Source organism: Moschus berezovskii, chromosome 7, assembly GCF_049115385.1.
Source record: "Moschus berezovskii isolate FMDL1 chromosome 7, NW_MosBer_1.0, whole genome shotgun sequence".
NCBI lineage: Eukaryota > Metazoa > Chordata > Mammalia > Artiodactyla > Moschidae > Moschus > Moschus berezovskii.
In genome coordinates this window covers 113,357,235-113,381,326 of record NC_142466.1, presented here as the reverse complement: position 1 = coordinate 113,381,326, position 24,092 = coordinate 113,357,235, and the positions used below count along the sequence as shown (strand labels likewise).

At 45.5% G+C, this 24,092-nt stretch overlaps 1 protein-coding gene across 1 annotated transcript in view; it reads left to right on the top strand.

Annotated features, from left to right (window-relative positions):
- Positions 1 to 24,092, top strand: part of ASTN2 (astrotactin 2) — a 1,049,203-nt gene that overhangs the window by 610,522 nt on the left and 414,589 nt on the right. The window contains exon 11 of the mRNA XM_055427750.2: positions 1,245 to 1,395. Coding sequence (XP_055283725.2) covers positions 1,245 to 1,395 — 151 coding nt within the window. The remainder of the gene's footprint in view (positions 1 to 1,244; positions 1,396 to 24,092) is intronic.

Here is a 24,092-nt window from a genome sequence, read left to right as displayed (position 1 = left end):
CTGTAGAAACATGTATCATGCAAGTTAAGAATTGTGTAGAGGGAAGAACTTTCTCTTTGTACTCAGATGGAGCTTGGCACAGACTTTAATTCTGCCACATTGCAGGCTGGTGGCTGTCAGCAAAATGCTTCACCTTTTTCTTCTTTTTTTAATTGACTTGTAATTGATTTACAGTATTACGTTAGTTTCAGGAGTACCACAAAGTGATTCACTTATATATATATTTTTTCAGATTATTTTCCACTATAGATTAATACATGATAATGAATATAGTCCCCTACGCACTATAGTAAATCCTTGCCATTTATTTTATATGTTGTAGTGCGTACCTATTAATCTCATACTCCTAATTTATCCCTATCCCCGCTTTACCCTTTGGTAACCATAAGTTTATTTCCCATATCTGTGAGTTTGTTTCTGTTCTGTGAATAAATTTGTTTGTATTTTTTTTCTAGATTCCACAAGTGATATCTTATGATAATATTTGTCTTTCTCTGCTTGACTTACTTCACTAGGTGTGACAGTCTCTAGGCCCATCCATGTTTCTGTCAATGGCATTATTTCATTCTTTTTATGACTGAGTGGTATTCCATCATGTATATATACTGCAACTACTTTAGTCATTCATCCGCTCATGGACACTTAGGTTGCTTCCATGTCTTGGCTATTCTAAATAATACTTCTCCTGTTTCAGTCACATCACAGTTCACTTATTGGCAAAATGGAAATCATATGTCTACTTTCAAAAATTATGAGGGTTATTGAAATAAAGGGTGCAAAGTTCCAAATATATCCCTCTTTATCAAAACTAGACTTCCCTGGCGACTCAGACGGTAAAGTGTCTGCCTACAATGCCGGAGACCTGGGTTTGATCCCTGGGTGGGGAAGATCCTCTGGAGAAGGAAATGGCAACCCACTCCAGTACTCTTGCCTGGAAAATCCCATGGGAGGAGTCTGGTAAGCCCCAGTCCTTGGGGTCGCAAAGAGTCAGACACGACTGAGCGACTTGACTTCACTTCAATTTATCAAAACTAAACAACCATCATGTCATATGACAGTATAACCATTGAATTTATTTCTTTTTGTTTTCCTTTGCTTCTTATTTTCTTTTTAAATAAGCATTTGTATCATTTTCTCAATTACAAATATGATGAATAACGATCTCAAAAGTAATGTACATTAAACTTAGTTTTAGCTAGTGATACCGATGTCTCTGGGATTTAACCATCCCCTTTCTCTCCAAGGGAGGACGCGATGCTGTCCACGTACTTTGAAACCATCAACGACCTGCTCTCCTCCTTTGGGCCGGTCCGTGACTGCTCTCGGAACAATGGGGGCTGCACTCGCAACTTCAAGTGTGTGTCTGACCGTCAGGTGGACTCCTCGGGGTGTGTGGTAAGTGCCCTTGCCCATGAACATGGTGCTAGCCCAGGTGCCGAGGCTGCTGGCGGGAGGCCCCTTCTGTGACGGGGCAGCTGGTCAAGGTCGTAGCTCCTACCCTTGTGGCCTTCCGTACATCAGGCTGCCCTCCTTGGTTTCCTCATCTGGACAGTGGGATCCTGGTCACACATCCTCCTGTAAGTGTCGGAAGAATGAAATGAGCTGTTAGGGCTTTAGTGCCCACTATTCAGTAGGTCCTTGAGAGCCCCTGGCCTCTGGCTCACCAACACCCTAGCCCTGCCCCTGCCCCACCCGACAGGTACAAAATCCGCTAAACCACTGCAGGTTCTCAATTGGATTAAGAGTCAGAGGGCATAGTCCGTGAACAGTGAGCATCTCTCAAGGAGTTCTGTTTATAAGACTCGGGAAAACACCTCTGGATAGTATCATGTATAAAGGCACTCAGAATGGAAATGAGTTGGCACCTCTGCCCTCTCCAATGTATTGACACTGGGATTTAGCCTTTCAGGAAGTTCACAGTTCATTTGGGAGTGAGGTAGGGTCTGTCTTGTCGCTGTGCAGTCGGTGGGGGACATGTCATCTGTTCGGAAGAGAAGTAGCAGGTGAGATCTAAAGTGTGAGAAAAGCTTCCTGGAGATGGTGGTGCTGTAATGGGCTTAATAAGATGAGTCAGTGTACACTGGGAAGAGACTGGGGCTGGGGGAGGCAAAGCCGCGGAGGGGGATGGTGTGCTTTTTTGCACGGAGCTTTAGTATCGAATGTGCGGTAAAAGCACAGAAGGTGTGTGAGCGGCACGGTTGGTCCCAAACTGGATGATGCGTTTTATAGGAATGATCAAGGGTGCTCGTTTAAAATGCACGTTCCAGGTAGAATGTCCACGAGAAGGGGAAATGTCACACTGGAAGTTTTGATTCTGTAGTGGGGGTTCGGGCCCCAGAGCCTGAACTTGTAACACTGTTAGGAGTGTGTGTGTGAGAGAGGAGGGGTGTCTCAGAAGCTCACTTGGGAAACCCCATCCTACACGCCGAATGCCTTGGCCTGGCATTCAGTGCCTTCCTGGTCTGGCCTCGCTCCAGTCTCTCCATCAGTTTACGTCCTTCTCCCCTGGAACCAAATGGAGCTCATTCGTCGTTGTTCCTGAACACACTTACCTGTTTAGTGCCTCAGAAGCATGGCTCATGCCGTTCTTTCGGCTTCAGTGACTTGCTCCCCTAACAGTGTAGCAAACAAGTAGACTTCTTTCAGATCCATCTCCTTTAGGAAGCCTTTCCCCTCTCCCCAGTGGAGAAATAACCCTGCTCTTGTGAGAACCATTACTGTTTTTGTGTATGTTTATGGGTTATATCACCTATGATAATTTACAGTCCAGACTGGCTTTTTTCACGTTTGAAAGTGAAAGTCGCTCAGTCATGTCCGACTCTGTGACCCCATGGACTATACAGTCCGTGGAATTCTCCAGGCCAGAATACTGGAGTGGGTAGCCTTTCCCTTCTCCAGGGGATCTTCCCAACCCAGGGATTGAAGCCAGGTCTCCCACATTGCAGGTGGATTCTTTACCAGCTGGGCTATCCCAATAAGCTGAGGGAGAACCCAGGGAATCTGTTGATTCAGCTCAGCACCCCAATAGTACCCATCTCAGAAAATAACAAGAAAGAAAGAGGGCGGGAAGGGAGGAATGAGTCCACAGATAACAATGCCTGCTCTTGACTAGGTTCTTTGAAAGAGACCAAGGGAATACACAGTCAGCTCTTAATGTACCTACATAACCTCTCGGGAGATAGAGGAGAGCCAGGAAACCAATGCAAAGAAGCTTCTAGCGGATGAGATAGTACAATAAGACTATTTCAGGCGCAAAGATCAACAGGTCTTCAGAAGCCAATGGGCAGTGGAGATTTTATTGATTAGAATTTTTAGAATTATAAGTGATAGAAACTCAATATAAACTACTTTAGGCAAAAAGAGGCAATGTATTGGCTCAAGTGGAAGTCCGGTCAGCAGGACTGAGGGCTCGAGCGGTGTCTCTGGGATGCCTCTCCTGCCCGCTCTGCTCTCAGGACCGTGCCGTCTTTGGCCACCGCAGGGCGTCTGCACAGAGATTCCTGCAGGACACCAGCATCACTTTCCTGTTGTTGCTGCTGATCAGTCACTAGCTCATGCCCAACTCCTGTGCCCCCAAGGACCACCGCGCGCCAGGCCTGCCTGGAGCAAACTTGAGAGTCTGGTCAAGTTCCTGTCCATTGAGTTGGTGATGCTGCCCAACCATCTCACCCGCTGCTCTGCTTTTCTCCTTTCTCTCTCAGTCTTTCCCGGCATCAGGGCCTTTTCCAGTGAATTGGATCTTCGCATCTGGTGGCCAAAGGATTGAAGCTCAGGTTCAGCATCAGTCTTTCTGATGAATACTCACGGTTCATTTCCTTTAGGATTGACTGGTTTGATCTCCTTGCAGTCCAAGGGGCTCTCAAGAATCTTCTCCAGGACCACAATTCTGTTTCCCAGTCCCTCCAACTAAAGTCACAGAATTCCATCTGATTGGATCAGCTTGTTTCTCATGCCCATCCCTGTACCAGTCACTGTGATTGGAAGGACTAAACTCATCCCAGAAACTGGGATGTGCGTCAGAGGCAGCTGCATCTAACTCTGTGGAAGGCATAGACTCTCAAGGAAAAGTAGGGAGCTAGCGACAGGAAGACGGCTTGTGTATGCTGGGTGGGTGTGCATAAATGGCTGTCCACACCAGAGTATTTGCAAAGTAGCCCTCCATGCTGCATGTTGGAAGACTGAAGCCCAGTGAGAGAGAAGAGGGTTTGCCCAAGTCTTAGAGCTGAACATGAACTCCTTATTGAAGTCACATCATGAACGCCTTATTGCCAAATTAAGACTTAAATGAAGAAAATAGGGAAAACGACTCGACCATTCAGGTATGACCTAAATCAAACCCCTTACGATTATACAGTGGAAGTCAGAAATAGATTTAAGGGACTAGATCTTATAGAAAGAATGCCTGATGAACTATGGACAGTGGTTCATGACATTGTACAGGAGACAGGGATCAAGACTATCCCCAAGAAAAAGAAATGCAAAAAAGCAAAATGGCTTTCTGAGGAGGCCTTACAAATAGCTGTGAAAAGAAGAGAAGTGTAAAGCAAAGGAGGAAAGGAAAGATATACCCATTTAAATGCAGAGTTCCAAAGAATAGCAAGGAGACATAAGAAAGCCTTCCTGAGCAATCAATGCAAAGAAATAGAGGAAAACAATAGAATGGGAAAGACTAGAGATCTCTTCGAAGGCAGTGGCAATCCACTTCAGTACTCTTGCCTAGAAAATCCCATGGACGGAGGAGCCTGATGGGCTGCAGTCCATGGGGTCGCTAAGAGTCGGAAACAACTAAGTGACTTCACTTTCATGCATTGGAGAAGGAAATGTCAACCCACTCCAGTGTTCTTGCCTGGAGAATCCCAGGGACAGGGGAGCCTGGTGGGCTGCCACCTATGGGGTCACACAGAGGCGGACACGACTGAAGCGACTTAGCAGCAGCAGCAGAGATCTCCTCAAGAAAATTAGAGATACCAAGGGAACATTTCATGCAAAGATGGGTTCAGTAAAGGACAGAAATGGTATGGACCTAACAGAAGTAGAAGATATTAAGAAGAGGTGGCAAGAATACACAGAAGAACTGTATAGAAAAGATCTTCATGACCCAGATAATCATGATGGTGTGATCACTCACCTAGAGCCAGACATCCTGGTATGTGAAGTTAAGTGGGCCTTAGGAAGCATCACTATGAAAAAAGCCAGTGGAGGTGATGGAATTCCAGTTGAGCTATTTCAAATCCTAAAATATGATGCTGTGTAAGTGCTGCACTAAACATGCCAGCAAATTTGAAAAACTCAGCAGTGGCCACAGGACTGGAAAAGGTCAGTCTTCATTCCAATCCCAAAGAAAGGCAATGCCAAAGAATGTTCAGACTACTGCACAATTGCACTCATCTCACACGCTAGTAAAGTCATGCTCAAAATTCTCCAAGCCAGGCTTAAGCAATACATGAACTGTGAACTTCCAGATGTTCGAGCTGGTTTTAGAAAAGGCAGAGGAACCAGAGATCAAATTGTCAACATCCTCTGGATCATCGAAAAGCAAGAGAGTTCCAGAAAAACATCTCTTTCTGCTTTATTAACTAGGCCAAAGCTCTTGACTGTGTGAATCACAATAAACTGTGGAAAATTCTGAAAGGGATGGGAATACCAGACCACCTGACCTGCCTCTTGAGAAACCTGTATGCAAGTCAGGAAGCAACAGTTAGAACTGGACATGGAACAACAGACTGGTTCCAGATAGGAAATGGAGTACGTCAAGGCTGTATATTGTCACCCTGCTTATTTAACTTATATGCAGCGTACATCATGAGGAACGCTGGGCTGGAAGAAGCACAAGCTGGAATCAAGATTGCCGGGAGAAATATCAATAACCTCAGATATGCAGATGACACCACCCTTATGGCAGAAAGTGAAGAGGAACTCAAAAGCCTCTTGATGAAAGTGAAAGAGGAGAGTGAAAAGTTTGGCTTGAAGCTCAATATTCAGAAAACTCAGATCATGGCATCTTGTCCCGTCACTTCATGGGAAATAGATGGGAAAACAGTGGAAACTTTGTCAGACTTTATTTTTTTGGGCTCCAGAATCACTGCAGATGGTGACTGCAGCCATGAAATTAAAAGATGCTTACTCCTTGGAAGGAAAGTTATGACCAACCTAGATAGCATATTAAAAAGCAGAGACATTACTTTGCCAACAATGGTCCATCTAGTCAAGGCTTTGGATTTTCCAGTGGTCAGGTATGCATGTGAGAGTTGGACTGTGAAGGAAGCTGAGTGCAGAAGAATTGATGCTTTTGAACTATGGTGTTGAAGAAGACTCTTGAGAGTCCCTTGGACTACAAGGAGATCCAACCAGTCCATTCTAAAGGAGATCAATCCTGGGTGTTCATTGGAAGGACTGATGCTGAAGCTGAAACTCCAGTACTTTGGCCAGCTGATGTGAAGAGCTGACTCATTTGAAAAGACACTGATTCTGGGAAAGATTGAAGGCGGATGAAGAAGGGGAGGACAGAGGATGAGATGCTTGGATGGCATCACTGACTCAATGGATGTGAGTTTGAGTGAACGCCGGGAGTTGCTGATGGACAGGGAGGCCTGGTGTGCTGCAGTTCATGGGGTCACAAATAGTCGGACACGACTGAGCAACTGAACTAGGGTCGGTCAGTGGTTAAAAAAATTCAAAAACATGTTCTGAATGATCCATGTTGTCTCCAAAACTTGAGTCTGATCTTTCGGAAAGGATTAACTTGTCTTTCTCCTTTTTTCATCAGTTCTCTTTCCTGAAATGATTAAGCTCCTTCTTGAGGATAGATGTCCCTAAAAAATGAAACCTCATAAATGCAGAGATGTGTGTGTGTGTATCTGAATGTGTAGGCAGGGATTATCTCTTTTCCCCTCTCATTAATGTAAACTGGAAAAATAAGAGGAGACTGAGAAAGAACATCCTTTCCCTGGAGCTTAAGAGAAACTTCAACTGTCTGATGAGGTTGTCAGTGACCTTCCTCTGTAGATAAGGATCTAATGTTGAAGCTGCAACTTCAGAGCTCAACAGATGGAAGGACAGCTCTTCTCCGTGACTTCAGAACAGACAGGGAAATACCCAGTTTTACACGGAAATTAAAAATCTCTCATTTCTCTGTAGAGTCTCCATAATGCTGGGAAAGGTAAATTTTTTTATTGTAGCTCATCTTCTAAGAAACTTATTCTATCAAAAATGAATAATATCTTATATTTTCAGAACACTTTAGAGTTCTCAAGGCATGTCTGATCATTCATTCATTTTCACAACAGACCTGGCGGGTACATACCGTTCTTTCATGTGTGAGAAGCAGAGTGACTTTCCACGGTTTCACACAAGGTGGCAGGATAGAGGCCCAAAAACTGGGTTGCTTCCCTGTGGCTGAGAGGAGATGGGCGCAAAGGACCTGGAACTGGTCTGGGTGAAGTGGGTTAAGCCTGACCTGGTCAGTGTCAAGCTTTAGAATCTGTGTTGACCTGATTAGCTTTCAGTTGTTAAGTTTTTCAAAGGGAACAATAGCTCTTGGACTCATAGGTTTTCTGAAAAATCAAAGAATGTAACTGGAGGTTATTTGAGATTTACAGAGTACCATTTCTATGTGAGATGAGGAAGCCACCATTACTGAAATATTAAGAGTCTTCTCCTGCACCACAGTTCAAAAGCATCAGTTCTTTGGCGCTCAGCATTCTTTCTGGTCCAACTCTCATATCCGTACATGACTACTGGAAAAACCATAGCTTTGACAATACAGACCACAGGAGCACTGTGTATTTAGTTTTCTCTGATGTTCCTGCAGCTGGATTTTATTTATCTGCTGGTCTGTCCATTGGCAGTGGAGGCTTAGTTCTCGTCAGTTTAGGTGTTCTGCGTCTCACCGCTTCTGAACATCTCAGTTCATGGAGGCTGATGCACTTCCAAGGCACGGGTGTGAAGGGATGCTTGATGCTGGGCTGACTCCATTCTAGGACCCGCTATCTCGTCTGGCCCTTCTCCATCACTCTCCTTCCCTTCTGGCCAACGGCAGGCCTTCCCTGTTCCACCCAGTATATAGGTGTGTGGCCCAGCCTGGTATCTGCTGCCATGTTCCCTTCATCTCCACCACTCAGCATTTGAGGTCAGTTGGTTCCAACCATCGGAGACATTCCACAGCCGACTTAGGGTGTGAGGAACGTCCAGGAGCTCTTCTACCCAACCCTGCGGACCTCAGAGTCTGAAGCTGGCTGAAGCTGCCTTGATCCAGACAGACCGTGAAGGCCTTTGTAGATGGCAGATTTCATGCCGGGAAGAGCACGCAACCATGTTTACCAACCACCAGATACTGGCAAAGGAGACACGGATGCCTTTGCCTTGATGCCTCTCAGACCCAGCTGATTTTCTCAGCCCACAGCCTCTCCCGCCACGCGTGGCATTAGCCTGGCGGGAGCAGAGCACAGGCCCCTTACAAGATCCTCTTCTTTAATGGCCAGCATTCCTCTCTTTGCGGTTCTTCAGTTGCTAAGTCGCATCCGTTCTTTGTGACCCCATGGACTGCAGCACGCCAGGCTTCCTTGTCCTTCACTGTCTTCCAGAGCTTGCTCAAACTCATGTCCGCTGAGTTGATGATGCCATCCAACCACCTCATCCTCTTTTGTCCCCTTTTCCTCCTGCCCTCAGTCTTCCCCAGCATCAGGGTCCTTTCCAGTGAGTCGACTCTTTGCATCAGGTGACCAGAGTGTTGGAGCCTCAGCTTCAGCATCAGTTCTTCCCGTGAATATTCCTGATTGATTTCCTTTAGGGTTGACTAGTTTGATCTCCTTGCAGCCCAAGGCACTCTCAAGAGTCTTCTCTGGCACCAGAAGCATCATTTTTTGGCACTCAGTCTTCTTCATAGTTCAGCTCTCACATCCATACACGACTCCTGGAACAACCATAACTTCGACTCTATGGATCTTTGTCAGCAAAGTGATGTCTTTGCTTCTTTAATACTGTCTGCATTCCTCTCTTCTCCCAGCTCAAACAGTCTTTGTGGCTAGAAGGGAGGCCACTTCTCTAACAGATTATAGATTCTTCTGCTTATTTTATATATATGTTCTAATTAGACCTCAATCTCTGAAGTACGTATTAGAAAAGTAATGCCTTCTCTTGCTTGGCATTCTGGTTCTGCTGTGCTCATCTTCTCCTGGGATAACGTAGCCCTCAGGTGTGCAGCTGCCAAACTGGGGAGGCTCACAGGATGCTGGGGGCTTCCCTGATAGCTCAGTAAGTACAGAATCTACCTGCAGTGCAGGGGACCCCGGTTCAATTCCTGGGTCAGGAAGAGTCGCTAGAGAAGGGATAGGCTACCCACTCCACTATTCTTGGGCTTCCCTTGTGGCTCAGCTGGTAAAGAATAAGCCTGCAATGCAAGAGACCCCGGTTTGATCACTGGGCTGGGAAGATCCCCTGGAGAAGGGAAAGGCTACCCACTCCAGTATTCTGGCCTGGAGAATTCCATGGACTGTATAGTCCATATGGTCACAAAGAGTCAGACATGACTGAGCCACTTTCACTTTCGTAGAATGTGTTGAAAGCAGAAGGATGCCTACTTTCTACTGCCTAGATCCAGTGAATATGTTATCTTTTTTTTTTTTTTAATTTTTAAAAAATTTTTATTTCTAAAAAAGAATTTTATTAAAAAAGCACAAATGCAAAGAAATGAACAGAGGAAAATTTATGCGTCGAACCTGGACTGGTCACTTATGATAATATACATGTTATCTTATATGACAGAGGAGAATTGCATTCACTTATGAGTTTAGTTGCTAATAAGCTGAATTTTGACAAGAGGGACTGACTATTTGGGGTTATTAGGATGAGCCCAATGTAATCAGTGTCCTTAAATGTGGAGAAGAAGGCAGCAGAGATGCAGCATCACTGGCTTTGAAGATGTAGGAAGAGGTTTGTCGTCGTCCTTCAGCCACTAAGTCATGTCCGACGTATGGCCCCGTGGGCCGCAGCATGCCAGGTTCCCCTGTCCTCCATTGTCTCCCAGAGTTTGCTCAGATTCATGTCCACTGAGGCAGAGGAAGGGGTTAGAAGTTAAGGAAAGTCTCTGGAAGTTGGATGAGACAAGGAAACGGACTTCCCCTCGCCTGCCACCTAATCTAGAAAAGGAATGTTGCCTTGAATTTAACCCAGTGATATTTCTTTTTTGTACTTCTGGCCTATAGAACTGCAGGATAACAAATTTGTGTTTTATAAACTGCCAAGTCATGGTAATTTGTTATACCATCCAGAGAACACTAATGCAGGTGAATAATAATGTGGGAAGGGAGGCTGACCCCAGAGATGATACATAAAGAATTATCCTGTTATTTTGGGTTTCAGTTATTTCCAAGGTAGCCCTCAGCTCCTGACCAGGGATGGAGAGAGTAGCAATGAATAAGCATCAAAAGGTGGGGGGGGGGGAGGATGCTGTGTTCCTCCTCAATGTGCTAAAGAGTGAAAACAGAACTGTTATCTATTAGAAGTGGTCTAAATGTGGCAAACAGAATGATGTCAGCAAGGTGCGGCTTGAAAAGTAAGCTATGGTTCCATTTATTCTGTGTGGCAGCATAAACGTTGCAAGATTTTAATCAAGATAGAGGGCAAAACCAGAGAAACTGCAAGCACTTAATCATGGTATCCTGTGGTGGACGTGCCCACCGTCTCTGAACAGCTGCTGCCCCCGAAGCATTCACGCCTGCTGTTCCCTTGTCTTACCCTGGTTTTCTCAGCTCCAGAAGGGAACTTTTACTGAACTCAACCCCGGACAATCCAGTGATCAGAGTGTATCCCCCTCAGCCCCTTTATAAATCTCAGCCTACAGCTCATCTTCACTGTTACAATTTTCTGCTATTGTGTCTCAATCTTAATGTGCTGCAATTTGGATGGAGCTAGAATTTGTCATCCTGAGTGAAGTAGGTCAAAGAAAGACAAATATCGTATGGTATCATTTATATATGGGATATAAAAAAAATGATACAAATGAACTTATTTACATAACGGAAACAGACTCAAAGACTTAGAAAGCAAACTTTTGGTTATCAAAGGGAAAAAGTATGGGGGAAGGCTAAATTAGGAGTTTGGGCTTAATGTATACACACCACTAGATATAAAATAGGTAACAAGGACCCACTGTATAGCACACGTATATATCCCAGATGGCGTAGTAAAGCAAAGTTATATATATACATACATATATACTCACTTTGCTATACATATAACTGTGGACATGAGTTTGAGTGAACTCCGGGAGTTGGTGATGGACAGGGAGGCCTGACGTGCTGTGATTCATGGGGTCGCGGAGAGTCAGACACGACTGAGCGACTGAACTGAACTGAACTGAACTTTGTTGTACACCTGAAAATAACACATTATAAGTCAACTGTAATGTAAAATAAAAAGTTTTGAAAAGAAAGTTCTATTGAATAATGGTTATAATCTATAGTTCCTTTGTAATGTATGGCTTTATGAAGAGCATGTTTGATTGTTGGAGCATGTTGGCAATTTGAAACATTAGTTACAATACAAAGAAAGAACGAGTTTAAAAGCAACCACCACCACTCTGGCTTGAGGTAACCGGTCTGTTTTGCTCCCAGCATCGTGGGTCAGGAACGGGGAAGGACTCAGCTGAGTGACTGCCTCTGACCTGCAGCAGGTGGCTGGAATCTGAGGTTGGAGAACGAGCGTCCCAGAGGCGCTCTTCGCCTCCCCGGCGCTGGGGCTGACTCATCCTGGCTCTGTTCGACCTCAGCCGGGTCTTTCTCCAGAGCGCTTGCCCGTGGTGTCTCTATTTGGCTCGGGCTTCTCAGGCCACGGAGGCTGGATTTGCAAAGTTTGTTGTTACTGTTATTCATTATTCGTTATTGTTGTTCATCTGCCAAGTCATGTCTGACTCTTCGTAACCCGATAGACTGCAGCACACCAGGCGTTTCTGTCTGTCCTTCACTATCCCCCAGAAGTTGCTCAGACTCATGTTCATTGAGTCGGTGATGCTATCTAACCATTTCATCCTCTGCCGCCTCCTTCTTGCCTTCAATCTTGCCCAGCGTCAGGATCTTTTCCAGTGAGTTGGCTCTTTTCATATTCATATTCAAGGTTGGTTTTCTTTAGGATCTACTGGGTTGAGCTCCTTGCAGTCCAAGGGACTTCACGAGTCTTCTAACACCATAGGTTGCAGAGGAAACACCTTAAAATAAGTGCTCCAAGAACTTATGCAGAAGCTGTGGGTCTTCTTAACACCTAACCTTAGAAGTCCTAGAACATCATTTCTACCACAATCTATTGGTCAAACAGGTCATTGATTTCAGGCCAGATTCAAGAGGTGGGAACTAGACTGTGCTTGTTCATGATATGAGCAGCCAAGAATGTGTGGCCATCTTCCTGATGTCTACCCATTTTCCTGACCAAGAAGGGGCACCCTGGAGATCTTGCAACCAAGCCAGAACCTCTCCCACCATACAGACAGAAAAGCAAAGGTCTAGAAAGATGTGGGAATCACTCAAGCTCATGTAGGGAAGCGGTGATAAGAATCAAGATTTGATCACAGACCCCTTCCATGGAATTGTAGGTTCCTACAGTCCAAGTCTTTTAGCATCATCTTTGCCACAGTAGCAATCTAAATGTTGACTTTAGCAACACTGTATCCAGTACTGTGAATGTAACAGAGAATACAGGAAGAAGAGCCCCGCCTTGTTTCGTAATCTAGTTCAGAAGACAAGATGGGTTTCAGCAGGGCTTGCAGTGTGACCTTCAACAGGTCATTTTGTATCTCTGCACAAGAATATCCATGGGGGTGGGGGGTGCTGAAGTGAGTCCCAGAGAGAAGGGAGGTGATGTGGGAGAGAACTGACACTCACTGAGCACCTACTGTGTTCCATTTCACTTATGCTCATGGCAGTTAAATGCTTATAACCACCCCTAGATGGGCATGATTATATCCATTTTACAAAGGAGAAAAGCTAGTACATAAGAACAGCCATCCTCACAGTGACTGTGTGCCAGACATGATTCTAAGTGCTTTGCTTATTTTAACCAATTTAATTCTCACAGTCATCCCATGAGCTAGGCTTTATGATTATCTTCACTTTACACATGAGGAAAATGAAACTGTCTAGCGGGGAAGAGGAATATGTAGAAAAGAACAAAGAAGGGTAAGGGGGGAAAAGGCCATGCTAGATGTTTTCACAGAAATTTAGGACTGAAAGATGGGCAGGGGTTTGTGTATCTGCCAGACCTTGTGGAGTGATGGCATCTTTTTGGAGGTGCGTCTAATGTCAGGAACTGCCTCTGAGTTCCAGACCGATCTCACTCTGCCACACACCTCCCTGCAAATCACAGGCCACACCCCTACCTCCTCTTCTCCTTTTTTTTTTTTTTTTTCCTCCCACTTTGACCTAAAAAGCCATCTGGCCTCCCAGATATTTGGAAGGACGAGAGGACCCCTGATTGTCCTGAGATGCTGAGAGGCAACAACAGCAACCAAAAATGCTGCCTTTTAAAAAGTCGAGATAGGTAAAGATACAAATCTTCATGTATTATAGGTCAGGCCCCCCTTTGGCACATCTCAGAGGGAGGTGGGAACTGGTGTCTGGTTCAGTTAGGGAGGGAGAGGCTACTTCTCTCCATTCCTGGTGCTTTCCTCTTCCAGTGACTCGACTGGACTGTCATTAAAGGAAACAAAACTCAAGAAGAGTGAGGAGGACAGGTGAGGGGGATCGGAAGAGTGAGAGATCACTTGGAGCACAGCCCAGGCCCTGCTGAGCGGGCAGCCAAGCCCTGAGTGCCTCCTGCCCTCCTGGACGGGTGGAGCAGGGCTGAGCCTCAGGGGGATCTGGGGCCTGGGAAGGGTCTTCACCCCCAGAAAGGGACTCTGCATCCCTACAGGTCAGCCACAGGCGGTGTGATGGATTCAGGGTACCAGCAGGATAGTTTTATTTTTTCCATTTATTTCTTTTTTTTACTAAATCATAATTGGTTTACAATATTGTGTTAGTGGCAGGTATACAACATGATGATTTAGATATGCATGTATGTGTGTGTTTGTGTGTGTGTGTGTATGCAGTAAAGTATCGTCTCCAATGTGGGAGACCTGGGTTCGATATCTGGCTTGGGAAGATCCCCTGGAAAAGGGAAAGGCTACCCATTCCAGTATCCTGGCCTAGAGAATTCCAAGAGTCTGACACGACTGAATGACTTTCACTTCAGTTCACTTCATATGTATGTATAGACACCACAGAAGCCTATATATTTATATACTTATATATTTATATGCTCAGTCAGTCAAGAATGTCTAACTCTTCTGCAACCCCATAAACTGTAACCGGCCAGATTCCTCTGTCCATGGGATTTCCCAAGCAAGAATACTGGAGTGGGTTGCCATTTCCTTCTCCAGGGGATCTTCCCAACCCGGGGATGGAACCTGTGTCTCCTGCATCTCCTGTATTGGCAGGGTGATTCTTTACCACTGCGCCAACTAGGAAGCCTATTTTCAAATTATTTTCCATTATAGATTATTATAAGATATTGAATACAGTTCCTTGCTACACATATTATTTTAGTTAAAATTTCTTATGAAGCTGAATTGTCTCGTTATTAACACTCAACATTTGCTCTGTGATGTAGGTACAGTGATTCTTCCCACTACTTAGGGATGAAGAAGTTGTGTCTTTTCTTAAGCAGGATAGTTTTGCCAGAGTCCAAACTAGGAAAAATGGTGCTTGTCACATTTTTCTTACTAAAAATCTTCATAAACATGTAGTCAAGAGGCAAAGCATCTTTTTGGAGACTCTTTCATTGATGCTTTGTCTGGGAAATAAGATTTAAAGGGTGAAGCATCTCTTATATGATATCCTCATCAAAGCACTTTCAAACAGGTCCACAGACAGAGATTTTTCTACATGTACCACCATCAGTAATACTAGTGCTTGTAACATTGATAAAGACACCGATGCTGTCAATAGCAGCATCCCTTATGGGGATACATGTGGAGAATATGTGAATGCTGACTCCGGGCCAGGTCCTGGGATAAGTGATGAAGATGCACCATCATGGTGAATCGTCCCAGCTGCCTGCTGTGGTGTGCACAGTTACTATACTCATCTTGCCTGGCGGTTGTGTGCGGCTCTGAGAGGGCTGAGTGATGCTTTCGAGTTGTGGTACTGAAGAAGACTCTTGAGGGTCCCTTGCACTGCAGGGAGATTGCGCTGATCAGTCCTAAGGAAGTCAACCCTGAACATTCATTGGAAGGACTGATAGTGACGCTGAAGCTCCAATACTTTGGCCACCTGATGCGAAGAGCCCACTCATTGGAGGGGACTTTAATGCTGGGGGAGACCGCAAGCAAAAAGGGAGAAGGGGGCAACTGGATGAGATGACTAGATATCAGCAGCAGCTCAATGGACACGAGTTTGAGTGGATTCCCAGATGCTGGAGGACTGGAAGCCTGGCGTACTGAGGAGAGGCGGACATGATTTAACGACTAAACAGCAATGACAACTTTTCCACGAGAGAAGGGATCCAGAAAGCATGGGAAATGTGACCGAGTCCAACCATCCTGGTGAAAGCAGAGCAGAAGTTCAACCCAGGTCTATCTGAATCCAAAGCCACCTCTTAGGTCATCAGATGGCAGTTTCCGGAGGCTGAGGAGAGTTCCCCAGGGATCAGGCAAATGTCCCCATGTCAGGGAGCATACCAGCAGGGGGGCACTTCCTTCTCCTCACCCCCCTTCTGTGCCCCGAGCTGTCTACCTCATCTGTATCTGGGAGGTCTGGAGGAAGAGAAAGGCAATGAGTATTGGAAGGCAGGGGTGGAGGGGGGGGTCAGAAAAGGAGATTTCCAAAGAGGAAAATTGGATCCGTGCCCCTTGGTGCGATGACTCAGACTTCGCGGGGGCTGGGCAGGGCGCGAAAGGAAGGGCCTGGCCTCTCAGCTGGGAGCTGTGCTTCTGCACCTTCCTTTTGTGAATTTCCAGTAAAGCTCCCACCCCCATTCTGTTAACAGGTATGGGGGTGAGCAGGATGCAGGGCGGGGTTTTCAAGATTATAATGTGTGGCATTCTCATAAAGCCCGTGCACCCTTTTATGACATTAAACATTTTATTTCTCCCATGGCATTTGAAGCCATCTCTGTTTTTTCCCCTTATTTTATTTATTTGGGATGTGGATTTGCTAGGTCTGATGGTATTTCTGGTAAGCTGGTTTTATTGTGTAGAAGTCATTATCTGTTAAAGTCAGGGGACAGCCCTCGCCCTTCCGAAGTGATGGGTTTTACCGTTTGCTTCCTGGAAGGATGGTGTTGGGGGAAAGGAGCTCTAAACTGGAGACAGGGAATAGGAGCTGAAATTCTGGTTCTGCCACCTATTAAGTTCAAGTGTGGGATAAAGCCCTTCAGGGCAGATGCTGGTCATCTGTGTGGACCTCATGCCGGAACCAGAGAGGGAGTTTGGGACCAGCCTGGAGAGGAGCCAGAATTGCTAAAGGCCCTTTCAGTTCCTGAAATCTCATGATATATGTTCCAAGAGGGCAGTGATTCTAAGGTTGGAAGGTTCTGAGGGCAGGAAAGGGCAGCGTGGAGTGGAGGGCAGGGCTTAACTCATTGGCTAATGGGGAAAGCAAATATACAGGGAAGGGGCTCTTCGCCCCTTTCCTTCCTTTTTGTAAGTGTCTCTGGACACATGGTTGGCATTTTAATTTCATGAACACAAACACCTTTTCACCGTAGGAAGGGACCCCGTGAGAGAATGCGTTTATTTCCTCCTGCAGTCGCCTCTTCCTTCAGGAGGTCACAGTTTCTGCATCAGAAAAACTCACTGTCATTCACTAGCCAGGTGACCTTGGGACAGATTACTTAAGGCGTCTGAGTCTTGGATTCCTGTTGAGTAAAATGCAGCTAATAATACCTGCCAAAGCTGATATTAGGACTGACTGAGATAATGCACACACAATGGGCTGGCTCCGGGCCCTATACAGGCAGGAAGCATCGTTACTATTATTATTATTATTATCTGATATTTCGTGAAGAGATGATGAGGATGGTGGTGGTAGTAATGATGAGAGCTCCAGGTGCCCGAGTGTTCACTGTGTTACGCAGCCTCTGACGTGGTCTCCTTATTGTCCGTTTGCATGTAGGTAGAAAAACTGAGGCAGGGAGAACTTAAATGCTTCACTCACGTCCACAGAGCTCTGAAATCCTAGAGCAGAGGATTTCAAACAAGCATCTCCAATCCAGAACCCTCATCCTTAACCAGGGCAAATTCTTCTTAAACATCATTTATAGTGATTGCCTGATTTCTATGAAAGGGAATATTACATCATGTACCTTTGTCTTATTGTTGGATATTTTGAGGGTTCCCCCTTTATTACAGACAACATGCTCTGAGCATCTTTGGGTAGATGGCTCCTTCTGTGTTTCATTTCTTCAGAACACATTTCCCAAAGTCTGTAGTGAAGTGAAAGTTGCTCAGTTGTGTCCGACTTTTTATGACCCCATGGACTATACAGTCCATGGAATTCTCCAGGCCAGAATACTGGAGTGAGTAGCCTTTCCCTTTTCCAGGGGATCTTCCCAACCCAGGGATCGATCCCAGGTCTCCCGATTGCAGGCAGATCCTTTACCGGCTGAGCCACAGGGAAGCCCAAAGTCTGTAGGGACAGTTTCACATTGCATTCTTGCTCCATGATTTGGGTGAAGGGGTGGGATGGATTAAAATTAAAAAGAGCAACTGTCTCTGGTTTTCTAAACCCTCCCTGTTTTAGGGTGCTGGTTGTGGATCCAACTCAAGGGTGTTGGATCCAAAGTGTCCTTGAAGAAGGGAGTGATAGAATAAAAGTAATACTTGAGGGGGTAGAGCCTGTGCACAAGTGCGTGTAGAAAAGAGTCTCAAAGCAGAGGAGCGGCACGGAGATGGGCCGATAAGTAGGTAGCAGGGCTGTCGTCTCATGAGGACACAAGGGAGTCAAGCACAGTGGCTGCGAACTTCTTAGTGGGCGTGCTGAGTGCTTGTGAGGAAGGGATCCACAGCTGTGGGAATGCTGACAACCGGACAGTTTTTTCCTTAGCTCTGAAGTGGAAACCTGGAATAATTGTGTTTGTCTTAATCATAGTAGTCAAAGTTTTGCATTTAAAAGGTATTTTTCCCCATCCAGTCTTCAATCTTCTACTTCCTTTTTTTTTTTCAGTTTTCTTTTAAGTAGCTCATGCTCATTATAAAATAAAATAAAACCAATTCAAACATTGCTGAAATGTACAAAAGAAAAAAAATGGTCCTCTTTATCACTTACTTTAGAGATAACTGCACCACACTTTGGGCAATATATATATATATCTTCATATACATTTTCTCCCTCTGCATATGCAAATATAAATAAGAATTTATATGTGCAGGTTTTAAATTGGAAGCATAAAAAGGATACAGTTGTGTCTTTTGGGGGTAACTTCCTATGTCAGAGCTACATGTCTTTACATATATTTTTCAAAGAGCATTTCCGTGTTTTTTTCATTTGGCTCCCTAACTTGATCTTAACCATATGTAAGCCCTTTCCCTTATGTCAGAAATTAAGATGAACAAATTGAGGCCAAAAAGTGGAAGCGCCAATCCTGGCTTGAGCCCACGTGTCCTAAATTCTAGTCCAGGACTCTCTCTTCCACACGTGTAGGGCCCTTCTTTTATTTTCTGTCGTCAATCTTTGAAACTGTTTCTTTATCTGTTTGGCTGTTCCAGGTGTCAGTTGCATCCAGCACGCAGGTTCTGGGTTGTGGCATTGGGATCTAGCTCCCTGACCAGGGATTAAACCCAGTTTTCTCACTAGGAATTGAACCGAGGTCCCCTGCATTGGGAGTCTTAACCACAAAACCTCCAAGGAAGTCCCATTTTATCATCATTCTTTTATCTTTTATCATGAATCTTGGGATAAATATATGAGAAATGATATCATCATTATTACTGTTAATTTGGAAAGCTTTCTTTTTTTCTCGTGTTCTTCAGCTTCTTCCTGAATCCTGCCTAGTTAGTCTTCTGCCACCAGTCCAGATATTCTCAGAGACTGTAGACACTGTCCAGGGATGGCAAACAGTTCAGAACCCAGGAAAAAGGATCCCTGGACTCCTGCCACCAGTCACGACCATGGAAAGTTTTAGCCCTGAGGCAGCCAACAGAGAAAGGTTTCATAAAACCGCCTTTAGTCTTTTCTCCTCACTGAGAAAACAGCACTTGGGTAGAGTTATGTATGTTTCTTGGGAAGTGGGCTAGTTAATCAGAATTCCAGAGGAAATTCCAAATTCCAGAATTCAGAGGAAAGAGCAGACCTGGCCGTGATTCTGACTTGGGTTCAAATCGCATCCATTTCACTGGGAAGCTGGGTGACTTTGGGCAAATTGTCAAATGTGTCTGAGCCTCTGTTATCTTGTCTGTCCATAAGCTAGCTGGGAATGGTCTCTGTGCTTTATGCTGTTTTCGGCTGAGCCCTATGTAAATATCCAGGTACCAGCTGGATCCAGTTATGTAACCTCACTTCCCAGGGCCAGAACTAGTTGGACAAAGAGAAGCTTGGTGAGCTAGAAAACCTGGAATCCTGGATTTCATTGAGTCAAAAAAAATTTTTCTTTTTCTCCATCTTTGAAAGGAAAGGTGATTTCAGTAGCCCACTGTCATGGGGATGATATAGACCAAGGTAGTAACGTGACCCTCTGTCTCAATATTTTTCTGCTTATTGTGTGTTCTTAGCGAAACCCGTTATGCTTCCTTCAAACTCAGACTTGAACTTGACTCTCTCTGGTGCTCCTTCCTTCCCCTATAAAGCTGTGCATGGTCCCTCGAGGGAACACCCTGAAGGCCAGCCTATAGGGCTACAACAGTCACTGGGACCTATAGCCCTCCCCACCATCCCTTGGAGAGTGGTTCTTCGTGCACAGTAAACCTTAGGGAGAAGACGGGCCTCTCTCCATTTGGTGGGATTTCAAGCAGAAGTGTTGTAACCAACCTCTATGATTTTGTTGTTGCCTCGTTTGAATAACAGGGCATCACAATTAAAAGTTAATTTGTTTCAATTATAAAATTACTATATGCACATATAGGAATGTTTAGAATACAGAGGGAGGAAAGTGAAGAAAAATATCATCCATAGTTACACCACGTTCAGTAATCATCATTAACATTTCAATAGTTCCTTTTAGTAGCTTTTCTACATGGTATATATTTAGCAACTTTATTGTGAAATATAATAGACATATGGAAAAATGTGTAAAATGTTACATACAGTTTCATCAGTAATTAAGCAATACCCATCTACCCATCAGCCAGGTCAAGGATTCGAATACTGCTGCATTCCGCAAGCCCTCCCCTAACACACTCACCATTTCCCTATTTGAGATCTTAGCCACCCTTCATTTCCAAAAGTAGCCATGACTCTGACATTTATGCCAATCAAGACCTTTATCTTTTTTTAAATAGTTTTCACACCTATGTAGACTTAGACTGATTTATTTTTATTTTTTTGATTGGTGGTGATGGATTAGCTAACATCCGACACATCTCATTAAGCTAGGTAAAACTGATAATTCTTCTTTGGTCGAGGGCAAAATTGGTTATTTGCTGGTCCACAGTTTTATTCAAATTTTAGCTGCAATCACAATGCAACTTCTAAGGACCTATGACAGGTCAGAGACTCTGTTAGGCTCCAGAGTTACAGCAATAAACTGTGTCCTGGCAGCAGAGAGCTCTTAATCTATTTACCTGGCCCCAAATGAAGCTTCAGTCCTGCCACCGTGAGTCGCACGTGGAAGCTTCCTTACAGCATAAGCGCGTGATAAACACTGTCCTTTCCACGTGATTTCCTCTGGTGTACCTGGCCTAGACGGCTGCTTCCTGGCCTTTGACTCTTTGGCACTCATGTGAGCATATTCTTTTACTTCTTTTCCCAGTTGGTCCAGAACCTCCCAGGCTTTTCCTAAGGTATCCTTGAAAATGTTACGTGCCGAGTTCATCCTGGGTGAGAGGAAAACCTTTTAGGCAGGGGGTGTGGGGAAAGAGAGAAAAAGAACAAATGTCTCTTAAGCTGCGTGTAAGTGTAACTTTGGATCTTGGCATCCTTGCAGCACCCCAGCCAAATGCTCGCACCGTCTCCATTTCGAGAGTGTGGAAGCCCAGCTCAGGGAGGGATGTGGTGTGCCCAGGGTCCCTCCGATGGGGAGATGGGCAGCACTGGTATCAGAACCCGAATCTGAGAGACTCTGGTAACCTTGATGGAGAAGTTGAGAGCACTTGTCAGCGGATGGGCTTCCTGGAGTGCATATCTGTGTTGCCCTCCTGAGGCGGTCCATGACCTTTGTGGCACCATGGACCCGTTTTGTGGAAGACGCTGACACTTTTTCCAGGGACTGGGATGGAGGAGAGATGGCCTCAGGATGAGTCAGGTGCGTTACATTTATTGTGCATTTTATTTCTATTATGATTACATCAGCTCCATCTCAGATCATCAAACATTAGATCCCGGAGATTGGGTACCCCTGTGCTACTGCGTGGCATTTAGCAAGAGAAGTCAGTGCTGTCATGTGTGTGATGGTGTACTTCAACATGGGGTGAGGGAAGAGTTCAGTGGGATCATGATGGTTTGCGCTTAGCCCAGGGCCTGGCTGGTATTTAGTACTCAATCAACAGTAGCTAGAGGACAGAGTCAGACAGACCCCTGGGGAGGCTGCGACAATGAAGATGGATGCTACTGTGGGGCTGGATGGTTAGTGCTGAGGCTGCAAGGGATGTGAGAGCGTCAGCTCTGATGCTCACCTCTTGTAAATTTCCATCCACCCACCTCCATGCCTGAAATGCTGGATTGGGGAACCTCAAGGTCCAACATAATGACATCTGTCTCCATTCTGGGATGGACTTTTTTTTTCCCTCTCCTTTCTCTTAAATTGCTCTCTGAGACAAAAAAAAAGTAAAATATGCAAACTGCCCCAAATTGCACTCAACATACTCTGAATAAATATATACCCACAGAAGCATATGTTCAATGGCTGCTACTCCCTGCTTTTCAAAGCCAACTAGCTTATAAAATCATTCTTCATGCAGAGTCCGGGTGATCAATGAGAAGGTGCAGCGTGAGGACGCAGCCTTAAGCTGCAAATTGAGTTTTTAGTTACAAAGGACAAGGAAGGAAAACCAGCCAGTAAAATCCAGCAGGCGCTGGAGAGCCTGCATCTCCAGCCTATCCTGTTGAGGACCTGTGGTCCCTCTGTGTCTAGCTCTTGATGACTTCAGGAGTGGGTAAGAGCGGATTCTTTGGAGTCAAGCTGGGTGGGCTTAAATCCTGACTCTGCCACTTCCAGTGTCATATTGGGACAAGTTGCCTTAAACTCTTTGTTCTAGACTCCGAGTATCAAAAATGAGGTTTTCTAATAGTACCCACCGTTGATGGTCATGTGTAAGGTACAGCCAGAGAGTTAAGGAAACAGACTCGGGTGCTAGATTTTCTGTCTCTGCCATCTACTTACTACTGGCTGTGTGGCCTTGGGCAGATTAGTGAATCTATCTGTGCCTCCATTTCCTCATCTAAGTGTGCATAATAGACTCTACCGCTGAGGGTTGCTCCGAGGAAGGGATGAGTTAATGCATGTTCAGTTCTTCAAATGGGGCCTGGCTCCATCATAAGTGCCCAGGTCAATTCCAAGACCATTGTCCCTGCGTCCTCCCTGGCACACAGGTCTGTAGCAGGCAGACCTTCTCAAAATGCCTCTTGGCTCTGTGCCATTCACGGAGAAAAGAGAGCAGGAGGCGTCTGAAAACTAAAAGGTATCTAAGCATCTGTTGTGCAGACCTAGAACAAGTCATCTCTTCTCACCAAGATTGCTTCCCATCAGCGAGTGGTGAAAATAATAGTGTTCAGTTGGCCAAAAAGTTTGTTTGGGTTTTTTTCTGTAAAGTGGTATGGAACAAACTTTTTGGCCAACCCATTACATCCTTCTCTGAGTAGTTGGGGAGACTTGATAAGATAATACACCCTAGCAGTGTGCCTGGCGTGTGAGGAGAGCATTGTCAATGTCCATTTCCCTCTTGGCACCCTAAGAGCTTCCCTGATGGCTCAGATGGGGAAGAATCTGCCTGCAATGCAGGAGACCTGGGTTCGACCCCTTGGTGGGAAAGATCCCCTGGTGGAGGGGGTGGCAGCCCACTCCAGTGTTCTTGTGGAGAATTCCTTGAACAGAGGAACCTGGCAGGCTGCATTCCGTGGGGTCGCAGAGAATCAGATGTGAGTAACTAACATACACGCCCTAAAGACACAAAGTGTCTAAACCCAGGTGCCAATGGTTAGCATCCCGACCTTGACAAGAGGGCCTTCTTCACTGAGTGTCCCCGTCGGCCTGGCAGGTGCAGTGCTGGGCTGGCACGGACCTGAGCCTGTCGCCCACCCCACGTCTGCTCACCGTGAGACTTCGCCAAGCCCTCGGGCACCTCACACCTCAGGGTCCTCTTCTTCCAATGGGATCTGAGCCTCTGTGTTGAATCCCGTGACACTGGAGCAGGGTACCGAGCACAGGGGTACTTTAGAAGCCTAGACACGCGTACACAAGGCAACAGACCGTGACCTGCCATCTCAGCTCTGCCACCGACTGGCCCAGTGGCCCTGGGACAAGTGAAGACAGCTGTCTGGGCCTCAGTTTCCTTCTCTAGAAGATGAGAGTGGTGGTACCCACACCACTGGGCTGGGGCCAGCAGTGTGAATGAATACTCATCACACATTGAGAACGGGGCCTGGCACACCATGAGTGCTATTAAATGTTAGCTATTATTATTATTAATGAGCTATATGGAGGCTATTTATTATCATCACTAGACAGTTATTGAATAGACATTCATCAGGACTGCTGGCAGATTTTCTTGGGAGAGTGTTTCCTTTCCTCCCTTCTGTTGGTTTGCAGTGTTTCTCTGTACCATGCAGGAAGCCTTTAGGACTGTAAGAAGGTGTGCACTGGGACTTCCTGGGCAAGCCAGGGGTGAGGTCTCCACACTTCCACTGCAAGGGGCACCAGTTCGATCCCTGGTCAGGGAACTGAAATCCAGCATGCTGCACAGCATGACCAAAAAA